This window comes from Agelaius phoeniceus, chromosome 11 (assembly GCF_051311805.1).
Source record: "Agelaius phoeniceus isolate bAgePho1 chromosome 11, bAgePho1.hap1, whole genome shotgun sequence".
NCBI classification, from domain to species: domain Eukaryota; kingdom Metazoa; phylum Chordata; class Aves; order Passeriformes; family Icteridae; genus Agelaius; species Agelaius phoeniceus.
This window is the reverse complement of record NC_135275.1, coordinates 18,526,848-18,546,150: the sequence shown is the minus strand read 5'-3', so window position 1 is coordinate 18,546,150 and position 19,303 is coordinate 18,526,848. Positions and strand designations below refer to the sequence as shown.

Sequence of the window (19,303 nt, the reverse complement as noted above, 5' to 3'; positions counted from 1 at the left end):
CTCTCAGCTGCTCAAGCCTCTGGCTGAGTCCAGTGAGTGCAGGACTGAGCACACAGCGTTAAAGGTCACCCAACTTCTCAGATATCTGAGCCTTGCAGGAATCAAATTGGTTTTCTTAATTTTTTGAGCACTTCAGGCTATAGAAACAGCTAGAGGCAGTGGCTGGGTTACCCCTGCTTACAGGGAGGAACTCTGAGCCTCTCTGGGCAGTGCAGAACACTCCATGGGGTTGTTTCTCTGAGGAAGTGGATGTTGCAGTGTCTGTGGGACAGGGCTCTAATCTTGGGTGTATGATTTTGTGTCTCATCATTATCACAGATCCTGCATTGTCTTGAGCAAATTGTTATCCCCTGTTCCCCTGTTCTTTGTGGAAAGGGTATAGCAGCACTCCTACCTGCCAGGGATGCTGTTTGTCCTCTCAGGTTTTTTCCCCAGAAGTCCTGTAGTTATTGCAGCCACATGAAAGCACCTTTTAGCCCTGTGTTCCTATTGAAATTAACTCCTGGACAGGTGCTTAAACATTTCCCACCTTGGCTTCGTGGACTACACTCACATTTCTGTGGCTCTTTTGCATTCATACTCCAGATGTGAAAAATACCACGGGTTTCATACAGAGGTTTTTGTGGCTAAACATGGGCTTTTCCCCTCTCTGAGGGGTTCCTTGAGGGTTCCCTGGACTGTGCATGATGTGACAGACCAGGACACCAGGCAGAACTCAGTGCACTGAGCTGCATGCAAGGGATGAGCAGGGCAGGGTGAGGTGACAGGCACTTGTGCTGCTGATCAGCCCTGGAAGCCTCAGTTTGCTTTGAGCAGTATTTGGGAGTCACATTTTGTGGGCCAGTGGCTCTTTTTGTGTGAGTTGGATGCTGCCAGCAAGTCTCTATTTAATCACCAGTACATTTTTGTGGAGAAAGGAAAGCAAGCAGGATTCCTTCTCCTTGGGGTGGCACATGGGTTATTGTGGTGAGGGGGATTTTTAGTCTTTTTAAAACACAAACTGCTTGGTAGCCTGGTGGGAGAGCTGAGCCCGAGCTGCAGCTCAGAGAAGCCACAAACACCTCTGTGTGTCTGAGCAGGGTCCCAGCTGTGTTTGGGAGCTGGCAGGTGCAGAGGTGGTCACGGGGCAGGCTCAAATCCTCTCTGCCAGCATAAAGCCCTTACCTGCCTTAGCAGCTTTAAGCACAACTAAAACCCACCCCAACAAGCACAAACCAGCCTTTGTCAGTCACCTTCCCCTTAGCCTTTGTGTTTCTGGCATGTGTATGTGGGAAACCTTTTCCAAGGTTTCACCTGGGCGCAAGGACCTCAAACCCAGCCCAGGCACTTCCCCAAGCTGATCCTTGCTCCAGGATGCTTCCCATCATCTGTCCCACCTGCCAGAAGAGAAGAGATGTCCTGCTTGCCCAGAGCCCTTTCATCTGGAGGAGGTTGTGAGCCAAAGCACTGCTGGGGTTTCCCGTTTCATTCTGAAATAACCCCAAACCCTCAGGAGGGGAGAGGCTGCCCAGTGTGAGAGTTGATTCTCTGAGCCCTTGGCTTCTGTGCCAGGGAACATTGTCTTGTCCATGGCAGGGAGCATTTCAAGCCTGTCCTAGAAATAACAGATTTCCAGAGACAGCTGATGGAAAAGCTGGCACAGGTCGTTTTTCTAACAGCAGCAAGTCAGTATGAATTATTGGGGCTGTTAGGGAAAATTCCTGGATGAGAATTTGGCATAGAAACCTTTACTCAAGGGTTCCCTTTTCCTACCAGAGAAAGGACTGAGGGCTGTATTTGGTTGTGGAGCTCTGGCACATAGTGCTGTGGCTTTAGGGAGTCTTCCCAGAGCCCCTCCTGATGCCTGAGATGGGACAACATGGCATTTCTAGGTGTCCTGATGCTATTCCCAAAGAAAGCTTTCTGCAGGACCCTCCACATGCTGGGTTTATAGGCCACCTGTCTTAGATTTAATTATAGGGCAGTAAAACAAAGTGAAATTTTTATATAAATGAGGTTAATGAGCAGCTGCAAGGCCAAAGACTTCTAGAATCAACATTTATCCTGTATTTAGTTACCTACATTACCTCTGGCCTGGTATTTATTGGGGTACTGACACAAAGTTTTCCTCTGAGATATCAATGCCACTTGCCACCAGTACATCCCACAACACAGTGATTCCTCAGTGTGGGTAAGCAGGAATGGGACATGGCATCAAAGTCTATTTAATGATGCAGCTAACTCTTATAAATTCAAAACTGGTCAAGTGAAAGGTTTAGGGTCAGGGTTGAATGTGTGTCAGTCAGTCTGCTCCACACAAAGTGGTAAAAAAAAATGGGAAAACTGTTCCCAAACTCCCTGCAGAATACAATGGCACATTGAGATTGATCTGCTGGATATACAGACAGATGTGGGAGCATCTCTGTGATTAAGCAGTTTAGGAGTAACTGAAATTACCAAGTGCACTGGTAATTACCTGATAAATTACAGCATAACAGTGTGAACTTTTCATATGGGTCTTTTGGACAAAGTGCTTTTTAACCTCTGAAAGGTCATTTCCTCTGCATGAAGTGAGAAATGTTGCTGATGAAGCACAAGAAATCAGCTTTGTCCGTGTGTCTGGCCCGTGGTACCTGGGGTGGGAGAGGAAGTGGCTGCCTTGTGTTTCCTCCAGTGCTAACGTAGTTGGTTTGGACAGTGAGCACCGTGCTTCCTCTGCTGCCACACCTTAACTTTCCATTATGAAAAGTGCTGACAACAAATTGAGATGCCTTTTTTTCCCTTCTCTTTTCACCATGATGAAAAGCAGTGCTGGAGTGTGGTGAGGGAGAGCACAAAGCTGGGGCTGTGTTGTCAGGGCAGGACTTTGTTCCTCACCAGACAGACCCCAGGAGTGATGCTCAGCACAAGCATCTCAAGGTGTTCTTGCAGGTCAGGGCTTTTCAAAGGGAGCTTGAAAACCTTTTTAGAGGACACTGAATATATGTCTGTGTTCCTTCAAAGATTTCACCTTGTGCACTGAGGATTACTGGTTACCCTGGAAAAGCTTTGCTCTGGCTGCTTTCATCCATCCAGCTGTTTTTCTTTTTGAAGGGATCTGATCTAATGCAGTGATGCTGCTCCTATGCCACCTGCAGAGCTCCCATCGTGTCCAAAGCTGGCACAGGGAGGTGTCCCCATGGCTGGGACCTTGGGGCGCTGCCTCCTGACAGCTTAGAGTTAAACTTGGCTCTGCACACTCCCAACAGCAGCTTTCCAGAGCTCTCTGCCAGATCCATTTCCATCTGAGCTCATGATACAGCGTTTTCTGTTCGGGAGAGCTGATTCAAACAAAAATATCATTTCTTTTTTATGGCTTCTCCCTCTTCCCTCGCTGACAAACTTCACAACCAGACTGTGAACTTCATCTCATTTCCTTTGGGGTGTGATGGTGCCAGTTTCAAACAGTGCCTTCTATTCACAAAGCACTTGGGCCTGTATAAATATTTTCCCCCTGGATGTGACGCAGCTCACAGAGAACGTTGGATTTCGAATGTCGCTGGCGCCGCTTCTCAGAGGCAGCAACTCCTGCACAAAGGTGTCACTGTATGAGCTTGCTTGGATAAATCTCCATTCTGGCCCTTGCAGAGAGGCTGGCCAGCTTGCTCTGACTGGACACAAACTGTATGGAAAGGTAAATTAGAAGTGGTGTTTCAGGCACGTGCAGGCACAAGCTTCATTTTCATCCTCCTGAGTGGTTGTCTCTCTGTCACCCCTTTAGCTGGCAGCACTTTGTGATCTTGCATGGACTGTCCATGTGCTTAAAATAACCCTGTGCTATCTTTGTCCCCTCATTTTCTGAAAACCAGGCCACCCCTTGTACAGTCTGCATTGCTCTTAAAACCTCTGAGTCATAATTAGTGATTAGTGATTCTACTAATCTTCTGTACAGATGGAGGCCAGTTCATTCTCAGAGACTGCAAAGAGGATAAAGCTATCAGTGCTGGAATATATTAGCTTAAATACCCTCCCACACACAAATACACATGTACACTTTTCCCCACTAATTGATCTGTCACTCATTTAAACATGCAGCAGTGGTGTGTTGGGGAAGGAGATGGGGAGAACAAGTGTCATCAAGAAGCTGAGAAAAGTTTGAATGTGCTGGATTTAGCCATTAAAAGTCATCTTTGACAGTCCAGGCAATGCTAGGATTAAGGCTGTGATGTTTCTCTTGCTTTTGCAGCTGATGTGGGGTGGGTGCTGCCCTGGGGATGGGTGCCCCAGTGTGCATCTCCCTGCTGGCCCCAGGGCTGTGGTGCCAGCAGAGCTGGGGATGGGGCTGGAGAAGTCACTGCACCTCCACCCATGGTACTGCTGGTGCTGTGCTGCTTCCTCAGCATCCTGGCTCCACCTTTGCTTGGGCCAGTGGTTTCTGGGCAGGGAGATGTGGGCTGGGCAGAGGGTGTGAGCTTTGGAGCAGGGTGGTATTTGTTAAGCCATAGTGAAAGTGGCAGTAATTCCTCTCTCATCTCAAGCTCAGTGCATCTGTTCACCTTGCTGGGGGGGCTGGGGTGTGCTGCATTCCCTGTAGGGTCACCCTTCACTGAAGGGCTGTGGCACTGCTGTCCCCAAACCCAGCTCATTTTGTGCCTCAGAGTTGCAGAAGTTCCCTTGCTCAACTCCAGCAGCTTCCTGCCTCTTACAGGTGTGCTGTATTTCTTTTAAACTTTATTTTTTCTCAGTTAAAGTAAGTTCTCTGTACAGCTGAATTATGCAGCCCTGCTCTGTGTGTGTTTGGAGGCCACAGATGCTCCCAGGAGCTGTGCTCTCCCTCCTCCAGCTATTCCTGTCATTGTGGTTATCCCAGCAGGGCAGAAGCTGGCACCACCCAGGTAACCTTCCCATCATGTCTCTAAGGAAACATGACTCACTGTCTATTTTCCATTCTTATTTTTGGGGCTTTGGAGTCTGTTTTGGAGACAAATGCAAGTTGGTTGCTCTGAAATCCCCTCCCAGAACTGTCTTAGGTTGCTGGTGCAGTCTGGACCAGCTGGCTGGACCTGACCTGGCACCCTCCTGCCTGATGTGGGGCCAGCTTATGGTTTTTTCATGAAACCTGTGATATTGAGCATAGAGTGGAAAGCTTTTGTAGTCTCATGACTATGAGAATGTTGGCTTTTACAAAGTAACTTTGGGAAAAAAGACAACTCTTTTGTCTGCAGCTATTGAAGGGGTGGTTATTTGATCAAAGCTGGTTCTTCTGAATTAAACAAGGAGGGTGAGACACCTCTGGCACCTCACTGCATGCTGGTGTCTGGGGTAGCTGCCCCCTGGAGGTGTCTGGATGGATGTTACTTAGGGAGAATGTGAGAGAATGCTCTCCCAGCATTGTTGGGAAGGCTCTGTCCTTACCCAGTGCTCTGCAGCCTCATGGAGCCTGTTCTTGGCCTCAAGCACTGGGCACAGAGCCTCCTGTCTGGGGGGCTGCAGCAGGGCCAAGGGGCCTCAGGACCTCTGAGAAGAGGGAGCCACATCTCTGAGGTGTTGCTGTCCCAAGTTTGACCCGCTTTCATTCTGGGAAAAGCAAGGTAGTTTGTTCCAGGTGTTGAACTTCAGTAGAAAAAAAAATTAAATAGATCTCGGGATTTTTAAAATTGGATTGGGAGAATCTTCATAGTTTGTCCTCTGACTGCTCAGTTGAGAGCATAAATAACTGAGTAAGAGCATTCAGATTTTTGAAGTAACTGCATGTGTAAATTTGAGATTTTCTGCCTCTTGTGTACCTGCCTGAGGTCACCTTGGAACTCTGGAAGTTGCGGCTTCCTGGATTTGGGCGCACAGCTCTTTGTTGTTCTGATTTTTCCATTTTCAGTGAAAGCAGAGTCGGTTGTTTAAGTTTTCTTTGAGGAGAGCTGTGTCAGTGCCTGTGTGACACCTGTGCCCTGCCTGACACAGTTCCACAGTTCATGCAGCCTGGTGGGTTGATGTGCCAGTGGGGAGGGAATCAGGGAATCAAAGCAGGGCTCAGGGTTTGGCACACAGAACAGCCTGCAGAGGAGCAGCAGAACAGCAGGTGGGTGATTTGCTCCTCTGCCAGCAGCAAGGTGCACCCCTGGGGAGCAGGAGCAAGTTCACATTGATGGCCAAGGCTGTGAGATGGCCATCACAGCCATGATGTGCATGCTCTCAGTGCCCTCCCCAGAGTGCAGCAGCCAGGTCAGAGCAGCAGACCCGTGCTTTGGGGAGCAGTTTGGGCAGTCCAGTGCAGTGCTGTACCCGGGGGTGCCTTGCAGGGGGGACAGTGCAGGTATCACTTGATGTATGGGGTGAGGGTGGCTGAGCAGAAAGCTCTGGTTATCTCTGTCCCTGTATCCCTTCAGATGGGTTGCTCCCTGCTGCCACAGGGCTCAGCCTTGCTCCAAGGGGTTCAGACTGGGGGTGGCTTGAAGTTTTAGTGCCAAGTTTTTGCACAAAGGCCCCTCCTGTCCCCGGATAGGAGGAGTGTGTGGGGTGGAGGAGCTGGGAGGGGTGATGGCAATTCCCAATAAGCACAGAGCTGCCAGCATGGGGCACTCTGTGACACAGGAACCATGATCCCACACCAGGGTGTCTCCCTGCCCCAGGACTGGCACCTGTGCTGTGCCTTTGGTCAGTGACTCCTGCTTGTTCATTCAGTTTTGTTTTATAATAAAGGGGTTAATATCACAGGAAAAAAAAAAACCAACAAAAAAAAAACCAACAACCAGCCCACAATTGTAGTGCTTTCCCATTTTTAACAATCCCATTTCAACCCCTTGTGTCCCCTGACTCACTCTGGAAGGGCTTTTGTTTCTGAATCTGTAATCAAAGCAACAAGCAGTAAGGTCACTTCCTTCAGACTGTATGGCAACGGAAGGAGTCCGGGATCATGTCTCCCTTCTCCCCCCAGCTCAGATGTGCAGAAAGCATGAAGGCTTAGTGCCTGCACACTGGGAGCACTCCTTGGGTTTCTCAGGTCCATTTAAACCAGCAGGCTGTGCAATGTGGAGGTAAGAGGCTGTGTTTTAATTTCTGATGCTTAGCAGTGACAGATAATGTTATTTAGTGCTCCTGCAGTGTGTCCTGAGTTAAACATCGTGCTTGGAGCTGGGAGCTCTGGAGAGCCAGGAAACAGCACAGAGCAGAGAAAGTTTGGGGTGGGGTAGGTTGAAACCTTTCTGCTTGCTCTTCTCTTTGCCCTGGAGGATCAGTCCATAAAAATTTCTTTGCGTCTTTTGCACTCCATTGAGGAGATAAGGGGCTGTTTGTTTATCCCAGCATTTACAGCTGCTTTTTCCTGTCTTTGTTGTAAATGCTGCCTTGGCTACTTCAGCAAAGGGCTAAATCCAAGCTGGATTCTGGTAACTTTGCTGCAGCTGGAGCAAAGATCTCTAACTTCTGGTTAGAGAGAAACCTCTTTTCAGAGATTACCCTTCTGGGCTGCCCTGAGATATGATTTAACCTGAACAAAGCACAGATTCATGAGTCCCGAGAAAAGGCGGTCGGTGCCTGGTACAGTAACTCCTTTCAGCATGCAACTGTTAAATATCTCCTCATAAGGTCCCCTCCTCTCTCACCCCCTAAAAAAACCCTTGGGAAGAGGTGGCCTGGAGATGCAGCAGTGCACACAGAGCTGGGGGTAACGGCTGCTGAGAAAGAGCCTTTGATCCAAGGCACTTGTTTTGCTTTAAAAGTGAAATGTGGAACCATCTGGATCAGCCCCCTGCGTGCCTGGCAAGCTGCTGGCACTGGCAATGTTGGCTCCTTGCCTCCACAGAAACACTGCTGTGCTGCCTGCTCCAGCCCATACCCACTATTGTGACTTCTCTTGCTTTATTTATTTGCTCTCTGCAACTTTAAAGAGTTGCAGATTTCAAGGACTTGTGCTTTAGCTTTCTTTTAAAATTATTTTTCATCTCCTCCTTACCTGATGTCGGTCCAAGGCTGGCATCTGGGTTTCCTGAGGGGTTGAGTGGCTGGAAGAGTCCAAGGGGGGGATGCTGGGTGCTGGGACCTGGATGGGGCAGGAGAAGAAGAGATTCCAGATGACTTTAGAGGATGAGATGGTGCCTGGAAGGGATGGTAGTTATTTGGTCAGGGCTTGTTCTGCATGTTGTTCATGCATCAGGCTTCTCCTGCTTTGGGAGCCTTCCCTGAAAAACCCAACTCAGGGGTAGCAGGGAGGTGCTGGAGGGGACAGAGGAGCATCCTGTGAAAAGCCATCAGAAATGGGGGAGAGCTTCAGGGCTGGGCAGAGGCAAAAAGACATCAAGGGCAGGGTGTGGGTCTCCAGGGATGTGAAGCTGCTCTTCTCTAAGGGTATGTTTTGATCTTCTCTAACTGTTCCTGTAAAAGGCAAAGCTGAGTTTGTTTGAGTGGGTCAGGGATGGCTTCTGGGGTGAGGTAGAACTCAGGAGTTACCAGAAGCTCTGCACAGAATAAACCCTGAGATTCCTGTTGTGGAGACTTAAGCAGAGAAGCTGGAGCTTAACTGCTTTGCCTCCTGGCTGAGGAGCACAGGTCAGGACAGGCCACAGGAGGGCAGGTGGCTGCTCCTGCCCCTCCCTGGGCACTGCTTACTCAGGGACAGGGGATGCTGCTGCCTCCAGCAGAGCTCCCTCATGGGCAGCCCCTGCCTGTGTTGTGTCAGGTAGCAGCAGCAAAGCACTCTGATCCCACAGGAGACTTTTTTCCCCTGAATTCCCAGGAGATTGCACTGGAACAAACCACCCCAGTGGGCTGTGTGCAGTAATGACCTGCCTGCAGTGTCTCAGCCCTGCTGGTGATAAGTGTGTCTCCAGCAGACACCAATTTACAGGCTGTGTGCTGCCAAGGAAAGCAGATGTTGGATTTCATTGACTTGATATTTGTGGCAGATTTCTACTGATTGTTTCCTATTAATTTTCCAGATAGGTTTTTTAATAGCATTAGTGCAGAGTTGCCTGCCTGTTCTTTTCTCACTGTGGCTTTAAATACAGTGCAGAGTGGCAGGAATGGAATGTCAGCACCCCTGGAATGACATGACCTGTTCAAGTTCTCAGCTTGAGGCACCTTTAAAGAGAATTCTCCTGCCATAAAGGTGCTGATCCTTCAAGAGGACAGCAGCCAACCTCTCCCTTCTCTCAGAGGGACTCAGCAGCATCTGTGATAACACTGCCAGGGAGATCCTGTGGCCTTGGGCAGTGCCAGGAGAGGTGAAATTCTGCCTGGGTGCTGCTTGGCAGCTGGAGAGTCTGCAGAGCCAGAGTTTAGCAGCAGCTCTTCCCTCTGCCTCCTGCACTCGGGTGCTTTCATCCTGTGCTGGTGCACAGTGAGCAGCCCCTGCACCCCCACGTGGGATGGAGCAAAGGCAAGAACAGGAAAAAGCCATCAGGAAGGGCAGCCACACTGCAAGGTTTCCTCATGGGGAGGAGAGGGGTGAATTTTTTACACTGCACACTCCTGGTTGGGAGCATGAAGCTGCAGTTCTGCTGCTTATATTTTGCTCTTGGCAACGGGCTTTAACTCCTGGCTGGGTTGCTGGATTTATCATTTTGAGGAAGATTGAATTAATTGGTTTCCTGGATTTTAATTTATCGCTGTTCTTTGGTCTTGTTCAGTTTTGGAGGTCTTATTACAGCATGCTCATCATTATTTCTGAGGATTTTGGGAGAGGAGGATGAGATTTAGAGCCCCACAACCTGCTCTGGTGAGTGGGATCTTCCTAATAACCCCAAGAGACTGTGCCTGTCATCCTGTGCAAGCCATCAATGGAGTGAATCAAAGATCTGCCATCCCCTGCAAAGAGGAATAATAGAATAAATGGGGAATGGAGGGTTGCATGGAAAGTCTGTTGGCACGTGGCCCCAGTGCCTGCAGTGAGGGAGAGCACTTGGGCTGTTCCTGTGCCAGACTTTTTCACTGGCTCAGCTGGTGGGGCTTACATGCAGTCAGTTGATGCTCTGCAGGAGCCAGTTTTTTCACCCTATCTCCAGCTCTCATGGCTATTTTAGGAAGGTGCCATGCAACCCAGGCAGCCTCTGAGCCCCCTGTTCCAGGCACTGCTTTATCTCCAGCTCATTGCCAAACTTCAGCAGAGCCAACACTTCCATGTAGAGCATCATCAAAGGGGCTTCAAAGTGCAAAGCTTGCACTTTTCTCTGGCCTGTCATCTTAAAACATCCCTGTGCCTGTCATTCACTTATGGTTTAAAGTGTCTGTCCCTGCCTGGCTGGTCCTGAGAAAGAGAATATCCCGAGGCCTGGCAATGGCTCTGCACAGTCCCTGAGTGCTGTGGGAAAACACCTGATGAGTGTGCAGAGCCCAGGTGGCCTCTGAGGCCCTTGGGAGGGATGGGGGTGGCACCTGGAGTCACCTGGTTGGTCCTACAGGATGGTTTGCCAGAGCACAGAGCATGAAAGATGTGGCCAGCCACTGTGGAGCATCACTGCCTATTTAGCATTAAGCAGATACTGGCTTCTGTTAAAGGTTAATGGTGAGATAACAAATGATTTAAGGCAAAACCTTGACCCTACTAAAATTAATGGCAAAATTAATTGACTACACTGGAGACAGGACTTCAGCCAAAGGCTTCTTTATGACTTGAAGATTAGCAAGGAGAGGCAGTATGTCTGGAGACACAGTCTGCCCCCATAAAGCTGGTGGGAGCCCTGCCACTGCCCTGGAAGGGATCACTGCAGGTTTATTGTGTCTGTGTGAGCCAGACTGTGGTGCTGTGGCAGGAACCCACTGGCTGGTGGGAGCAGAGGCTGGGGAAACTCCAGGTTTTGGAGCCAGGGCTGACCCACTGGGCATGCAGGAGGCATCAGTGAGTCCAGAGGGGCACTGCCCTGCTCTGGGGCTGGTGGAGAGGCACTCAGTGGGGTGGGATGTGCCAGTGGCTTGGGGCAGTGCTTCCCTTGCTCACATCTTCACTCGTGGGAGAGTGGAGCATTTCCAGTCCTCATCCATCAGTTCCACCCTGAGCACCTCCCACCATGGGACGCTGAGTGGTGGCACCCACACTGCTCAGGGCAGACCTGTGGGCTGCAGACAGGCTCCCCAGAATGTGCACCAGGCTGTTTTGGGAGATCTGTGCAGATTGCTGAAAAAGCTTCCACGGCAATGCTGCTATAGCCCCCAACTTCTGTCTCTTATTTTCCTGCTTATTCCTTCAAGCTCTGAGTGACTCCAAGTGCTGGAACATGATGAAGCTTTGCTCTCCCAATAGACACACCAGGAAACTCTGAGGTCATTCCAACCATTATAACTTTTTCCCTCTTCCCCCCAGCTGCATGCAGGCCCCTTCCTTCCAGAAGGACAGGCAAAGGGTTTTTATTTTCCTGAGATGTGCCTGGCTGGGGCAGCTCCTTATGGCAAGACATTCTTGCATGTGATCTGACATTTTGATCGGGCTGTGCACGTTCAGGGCCAGACAGAAGCTGGCTGGTTGTACCAAAGTCAGTGAAGCAGTGCTGATCTGAGGAGCTGATCCTAAATGCCTTCAGAACCAAAGGAAAAAACCCACCTCAATGCCAATGAAAACCTCAAGTGTGGGGGCTTCAGTATAAAGCTTTGAAATCTCTTACAGGTTTATGAGTTACAGAGGAGAAGTTTGGGTTAAAAAAACCAGAACCTTTACAAGAAATTACTGGTGATGCTTTAATGGGTGGTGAAGTGCAGCTCAGGTAGGGATTTGGACATGAAATCCTTTAAAGATCCAGGTGTAGGCTTGTGCACCTGGAAAGCAGAGCTGCTGCCTCTGTGCCACTGCCAAAAGCAGGATGGAAGCATTTTGGGATGCCCTCATGGCAAAGGCTTTGTGAAGTCACTGTGCAAAGGGACAGCATTGCCTTCTGGGAGAGGGAATTTTGCTTTTTGTTATCTGTATTGTTTTCTTCAGTGCTCTGACTGCCTGAGCCACTGTGGTGTGCCTGTTTCAGGAATAAATGAGCCAGCTTTTATAATCTATGTACTAATGATGTGCCATAGTCCAATTTCTCCCTTTTCCATCTGCAGGTTTAAGGCTGTGTGCTGACCATTTATGTAGTGAAAATAGTTCCCCTTTCTCTCTCATCACTGGATGCATCAGGTGATTTTTTTCCTGCCTATAAAATATCTTTTGGAGCTATTCATCTGCCAGTGAAGTTTAATTTCACACAGCTACCCTGCCAGGAGCTCAGGGAAATAACATGCACAGTTCAGTGCACCTGGGGCCCAATTCCTGGTGTCACCCTGGGATGTTTCCAGGAGCACCCAGGCCTGAACAAAGGGGTTTATGTGGGGAGGAAGGAAAGAGCAGAACTGGGGGGAGAGTCCAAAAGACTTCTCATGGAATTCAGAGCATTAGAGATGTGAAGCCTGGCTGGGTGTGGGTGGTTTTGAAGCTCTGCTGATGGGTATTTAGGTGTCTGTCTCTGGCAGGTTGCACTCACTGTGTGTGCACACCTGGGCTGCTGAGCCCAAACCAGGCCCATCCCCAGGGAGAGCAGCTGGGATGCAGGGCAGGGCTCTGAGCCTGTCACTGGCAGACACAGATCCCAGTTCTGTCCTAATTATGTGCAGCTTACGTGTAATCCTCTCTTCTTTGGCCAGAGAGTTTGTAGGGTTTGGCTTTTGTTGGCTCCTTTTCTTTAGTTTTTTTTTTTTTTTCTTAATTTTCTTTCTCTAGACCTTAAAACAAAAAAAGGCTTAAAAATAGAAGTCAGTGGCAGATAGGCCAAGTGACTTCTTTGTAACTTGCCCAGTTCTGGCAGGGAGAAATCTCTCCTGGAGGGAATACAGCACATTGGGGTTTGCTCCTGACCCAGACCCTTCATAATTCTCCATTCCTGAGCTTCCCTTCAGGAGATGTGTTATTCTGACAGCTTTTTTTTTTTTTTTTTTTTTTTTTGGCTTAAGGGTGTTTTTGGGGTTTTTTTTTTGAGATTTCCTGTTTACACCCTGTCTAATTACTCTTTTTCTTATTTTTTCCCTAACGGGATGACACACATGGATGTCTAAAAATATTGCATGTAACAACCAGCTTTGCATAAGGAGGATGTTTCTGTCCAAGAGAAATAGCATAAATATCCTGCATGTGCTTTTTTCCCAAATAAACATTCAGGCTTAGGATATTGTAGGGAATTGGTCTAAGTAGCCAAGAAGTAGGTTTTTTTTTTTTTCTCTGCCTTCTCTGCTGATTTTCTTTTTAAGGATGGATGTTTTAGAAAATCTGCTTTGATGAATTTAGGTGGAGAATTTGTCATATTTTTTGGTGACAAAAAGGGAGGACAATGTGTTGTTTCCTCCCAGCTAATGAAACCTTTATGATAATGCTAATTTTCTATGTAGAGCTACAATCTCACCATATGTTTTAATTTCCACACATGAATATTCTGAGAGTTGTTTGTTTCCCTTCATTATCTGCCTTTTTTTTGCTGAAGATTTGGGTGAATCAGATTCTTGCTGACAGCCTGTAAATTAGGAGAGCTGCAGTATTTTGATGTATTTCTACAGTAGAAAGTGTTTGTCTCCTTTCAGTCGTCTCAGTTTTTGAGATTTTGCTGCTTACTTGTGTACAGAAAATTCCAGTGAATTTGGAATGCTGGATTTTTGTTGTTTCCCAGTCTCTCAGTATGGTTTTGCCAAAAATAGGGCTGTGTAATGTCTCTCTCCTAATTTCCTGTTGGGAATGAGATGAGACAGAGATGCTTCATGAATTTTATGTTGCTACTTCTTTTACTGGATAATAGCTCAAATATTAGCAGGCTTTTAAAAATAACTGCTAAGATGACCAATTTGGGGCCATGTTGCAAAAATTGTTCATTTGTACAGACAATGCCAAATCAATGAGAATAAGCTGAAAACAGATGTGTGTGTGTATAAATATCTCAAGACTGTTCACAGCAGCTCTTGACTGAGGCAGACAGCTGTGCTCATCTCGTGCTGGATTGGTCCAACACATAGAAAATCAATTATATTGTTCAGATTAGCAGGGTGTCCTGAATTAAAGATGAAAGAATATGTATTAGTGAGGGCTCCAGGGCTTTGGGTTTTTGGGGAGCCTGGTGCCCTGGGAGTTGGGACACAGCACAAGTCCCTTCCCACAGCCTGAGGAAACAGACCTGCAAGTGGATGTGCTGTGGGGAATAAATCAAATAAGTCCCACCAGTGTCATTGGGGGAGTTAAACAGGAGTCCTTTGCTGCTGTGGCTCCAGGAGCTCAGAGTCTCCAGCTGCTGAGCTGGAGGCGCCTTTTCCTGGCCAAAATCCATGGATGAAAGTGCTGGAAGCCTCTTCATGAAGCTCTCTAGCTTTTCTTCAGGCAAGAGGATGGGCCCAGGTTATTGGTACCTGTGACTGTGCTGGAGCACTGCTGTGCCACAATCGTGTCACACCTGGGGATTGACACTCCAGAGCCTGTGAGGTGAGCCTGCAGCTGCCACAGCTTCCAGAGCTGTTGGTTCTATCTCCTGTACAGGAAGGGCTGTGAAATGTGAGTGCTGCCCTGGAGCTCAGAGCCCTGTGTGCACAGGGAGGCAGCTGGATGTGAGGACAGAGCTGTCTCCTGGAGATGGCCTCTCTGGTGGGTGGCATTCCTGGTGTGGGATGGGCTCGTGCTTCCCTGTGGTCGCCATTTGGAGTGATTTTCTTCTGATTGCAAGGACAGGGTGAGCCAAGTGTTGTGCTCTCTGCCCCATCAGGAATGGGGTGGGGATGCTTGGAGTGAGCTCCTGCACAGCTGCAGGAACCAGGGTGCTGGGGCTGAGGCTTTGGCTGTGCAGCAGGAGGAGAAGGGCTCAGTCCAGGCTTTGTTTAGGGCTTGGAGCCTGCAGATGCAGGGCTGATGGTCACACCAGCAGATCTGTGTTCCTTGAGCAGGCTGTGGTGGCACACAGTGAGTATCCCTGTGTCTCATCCTGCAGGAATGTGGCCCTCAGGTGTTCAGGAATGGGCTGGGGGGGGGGGGTGCAAGCAGCTCTTCTTGGAGCTACAACCCCAGGCATCTCATGGCTCTGGACATCACTGTCCTGTGGCTCTGTGCTTATGTCCCCAAGTGTTCCTGGGGTGACACGAGCCCGTGGCCACAGAGCTCTGGGGGTGCAGGTGGGGGCTGCCAGGTTTGTCACAGCAAAGGCATTTCACAGTGAGTGCTCTGTCACTGGGCACTTCAGCATCCTCTGCAGCTTCTTGACTGAGCTTTCCAGCACTCTGGGAAGTGGATGTGTGATTTCTGAGGAAAGATTCGTGGTGCCTCAGGTTTTAAATGTTTTCTGTTTGTATATTTGTAAATGAGACTTCTAAACTGTTTCCTTCTGTTGTCTCATCAATAAAATCAGGGATCTTGCCTATCTTCAGGGCTGTTATGAGTTTTATTTACTTTTGAGGTGCTTTGCAGTTACCTTGGATAGCTGAATTGAAGCACAGATGATGCTTGGTATTTATTTTACATTTTAATCCTTCCAGATACTTTTCTTTCTCCTCAGCACGAGGCTTTGTGGATGTGTTTGCTCCAACAGAAACCTTTTTTACTTAACAAGAGATAACTGAGGCAATTAAAACAGTTAGAAGTGATTGATGTGATTTCACTGGGTGAAAACTGAAGCAGCTCACAATTAAATGATGGAAACCCTCATGCTATCTCAGAGCAGCAGATGGGGAATGATTTAAAAACAGTATTGGATCCGACACTTCCCAACAGGGGCAGATTGGTAACAGTGTGTCAGAGCCAGAAATCTGCTGCACCTTGAAGGGTGTGCTGATGAAATGATTAATTGATGGTAATGGGCAACTTAGTTATGAGCCTGCCATGGCAGCCCTTCAGCTCTGGGGAACAAATGGAGCTGGGAGTGGATCACAATGGGTTTAAGGGCTCTGGGTGCTGTGTTTGGGCAGCAGGGCAATCTCAGGGAGCGTGCTGCAAGCTGGAGTTGGGGTGGTGCAGCTCTGCTTCCAGACCCAAGGGATGAATTGCTGGAGGTGGTACCTTGCTGGGAGTGCAGGGCCTGGGGGATGATGCTCTGCAGGGAGCAGCACCAGGGGATGCAGCTGGGAGATCACTGCTGGCTCTGGGGTGGAGCAGCCTTGTGCTCTGAGCTGCTGCTCACCGTGTGGCGCTGCTCATCTGGCACCTCTGCACAAACTCATGTTCATAGCAGTAAGACAGGCAAAGGAAGGTATTTCTGTCCTTCTGTTCCTCTAGACAGTCCCTGTACCGGTGTTGCTGTTTTGGTGGGCAGTGTGATGCTCAGCAGTGCCCAAAGCTGCTGCAGCCCAGTTTTCCAGGACACTTCAGGGAGTTGTGCCTGCAGATGCTCATCTCTGACCTGCCTGCAGAGCTCCTCAGGAGGGCACTCCCTCTCGGCTTCTGGTCCCAATGAGCTCCATGAGTGGGACAATGGAGCTGTGTTGGTGTGGGAGCTGGGGGCACAGGGCTACCTGGGGACAGAGGCCGCTGTGTCTCGGCAGCCCCGGCTGTGCAAATGGGGGCAGAGCTGCGAGCTCTCTGCGGTTCCACTGTCATCACCCAGAAATTTTTTGGTTTTAAGTCTCTGCAAGCTCGGGTGTGCAGCATGCACAGGAGCAGGAGGTGATGAGAGGGGCTGATGGCACCACAGCTCAGCCCTGTCCTTGTCCCTGTCCCTGCGGAGCCAGAGGGATGTGAAAGGGGAAACCATTGTGTGTTGCTGTTTAATCCCTCTGGGAGCCGCTGTCTAAGCAAACACCCCCGGCCTCTGCTCACAGCTCACAATTTATAGTCAGCTGGAAGCTTGTGCTGTCAGGAAAATGAGTTGCTTTGAGGCTGGGAGAACAAATATGAAAGCCAGGTTTCCTTCACCAGCTCTCACCCGGAGAGTGTTGCAAAGCTGGTCCTCACTGGAGGTGCTGAAAGGCCCAGAATTAGAACAGATATTAAATAATGTAAAAGCTTTCATTGAAATGTATTAGATTTCAAAGGGCAGATACTAAAAGGGCATAATGGGCAGCTATTTCTGAATTGCTCGCCTGCTAAGGAGAGGAAGAGAGACTTAGTTTGCAGGAGACAAATGTGACATGAAAGAGGTGGCTCAGATACAGCATCAGAGGTTGCAAAGCTCATCCCATTCTTTGTGATGCAGTTCAGGCACCTTCTTGATGTATGTAGCTCCTATGTAAGAATCCCATGGAGATGATGACTTTCAATAGCTGCTCAAGTGAAAATGTTACTCCATCTGTTCTAGAGACAGGTCAATGGGCCAGATGTGGGCTGACCCATCTGCAGGGAGGGTTGGATGGATCTCTGTTTCCTGGGTCCCTGTCATTTCTTCCTCACCGGAGCAAAAGCCCAAGGCTGTGGCACTGGCCAGGCTGGTTCATCCTCACATTTAATTCTCACAGCATTTATGGGTTTTTTAATCTGATCCTGAGTGCTGCTAAGCACCCTTAATTCCAGCATGAAGTTGACAGGAACTGCAAGTGCTGATGCAGCTCCCAGATGGAGTCCTTGGAGAAGGACTCTCAGCTCGGGTATGGAGTCAATTCCCTTATCCATCAAAATCAGACACTTGCTTCACCCTGCCCTTGTCCCCACGCCTCACATGCTCTGGTGCAAGCCAGGAATGCTGCCCTTGCTGACAGGGCTGTGCTGCTGTCTTTGCAGATGACCGAGGGCCGGCACTGCCAGGTGCATCTCCTCGATGACAGGAACTTGGAGCTGCTGGTTCAGGTACTGACCTCGCTCTTTGGGCACTGGCAGCCAGGGCCAGGTTTCTCTGCTTGTTTTCTTTTGGGGGCTGAAGTGAGGGTTGAAGACAGGTTGTACTAGAAAAACTCAGAGAGTGGAATAGGTTTGCTGAGGCAATGTGCTTCTCCTGACACCTGGATTAGCTGAAGGATTTCCCTGCCATCAGTTCTGCATTCACTTCTTGCTTTCACCAAAATCCATACGGGATATTAAACACACCCCTTGTGTTGGTGCTTTTTGCCATTTAGATGGGAAGAAAACTCTGTGGGTTTGAGGATGTTTTTTGTCCCATAACAGAACTCAAAGCATGAGATCCTCCACTACACGAGGTTTTCTTAATGGAAAAATCCTTCCTGCCATAAGTGCAGGAAAGCCTGGATGCTGCCTTCTCCCCCAGAAAGAGGAAAGCAGCACTCAGTCTGTGCCCTTCATCTTAATGTCGTGGATTAAGCACAGAATTGCCTCTCCATGCTCCACACATCCCACACAGCTCCACTGAGACACCCTGAGTCTGATATATCACTTCTCTATTCACTTGTACAACAGGGTTTTAGCATGGCCATGTCCACTCAAATGTCAGTATTTGTACAGGAAAAATTTTATTTTTTATTAAAAGCCTGGACTGAAAGGAATAAAATTATTTTTATTCTTTCAACAGCCCAAACTTTTGTCTCGGGAGTTGCTGGATCTGGTGGCCTCACACTTCAACCTGAAAGAAAAGGAATATTTTGGGATAACATTTATCGATGACACGTGAGTGTGTTTATTTATTTAAACAGCTGTGTCATTATTGCTATGTAAAACCTTACCTCTGATACTGTGGCAGCTTGGCATGATGGAAAAATTACTTTTTCTTTCAAAGAAGAAAGAATTTCCTACCTTGTGCTTGTGCTGCTTGGCTGGGGAGAAAGGAAGGCACAAAATAGAAAATATTTGGAAAATATCTTCTGGGCCCAAACCAGACAATCCTTGTAAAATATTTTCCTGATGATTTCACATTTCATATTTGTCTCACACAGTGAACAAACTGATTCAGTGATAATTTCCCATGTGAACACCCTCAGCTTTCCTCCTCTGCACTTTTAGTAACAACAAAAAGATTTTGTGTTTATTTCCAAAATGAATTGCTTTGCACCTGAATCTCAAATATATTTTTGAGCCTTTTAACCCCGGATTTCCCGAGCAGAGTGAGCTGTGAGGTCAGTCCTGCCCAGGAACCACTCTTCTCTCTCTGAGCCTGGCCGTGGTGCTGTGGGAGATGTGTTCCATGGCATTAGCCCAGAGTCAGCTGGGTTCATGAGCTGCAGTCTCACCTGGTGCTCAGGCTCATCTCTCAGCAGGGCACTGAAATGCTTCCCCACACCTGCTGCCTGCAGAGCCAGCCTCTCCAGAGGAGTTACCTTCAGCTCCCCCAAAAAGCTGGAGCAGAGGTGCTCAGGGCAGTGGGGACGTGGAGCTGTGCACTGAAACAGCCCCTAAATAAACCTCTTGTCTAATGGGAATAACATTGCTTCCTGCTGCTCTCCATTGCCACTTTTTATGCAGCCCTGGATGGAAGCCTCCACCTACAGATCCCATCAGAGCCGTGTTTGGGGCCACCCTCTGAGGCACATCCCACTTGCAGGAGCAGGAGTGGCCCTG

The 19,303-nt window shown here is 48.7% G+C and overlaps 1 protein-coding gene across 3 annotated transcripts in view; it reads left to right on the top strand.

The window, feature by feature from the left end:
* FRMD4B (FERM domain containing 4B) overlaps positions 1-19,303 on the top strand; it is a 126,407-nt gene that overhangs the window by 49,822 nt on the left and 57,282 nt on the right. For all 3 annotated transcript variants that reach the window (XM_077184612.1, XM_077184613.1, XM_054640127.2), the window contains exons 2-3: positions 17,579-17,644; positions 18,321-18,415. In XM_077184612.1, the coding sequence (XP_077040727.1) occupies positions 17,579-17,644; positions 18,321-18,415 (161 nt within the window). The remainder of the gene's footprint in view (positions 1-17,578; positions 17,645-18,320; positions 18,416-19,303) is intronic.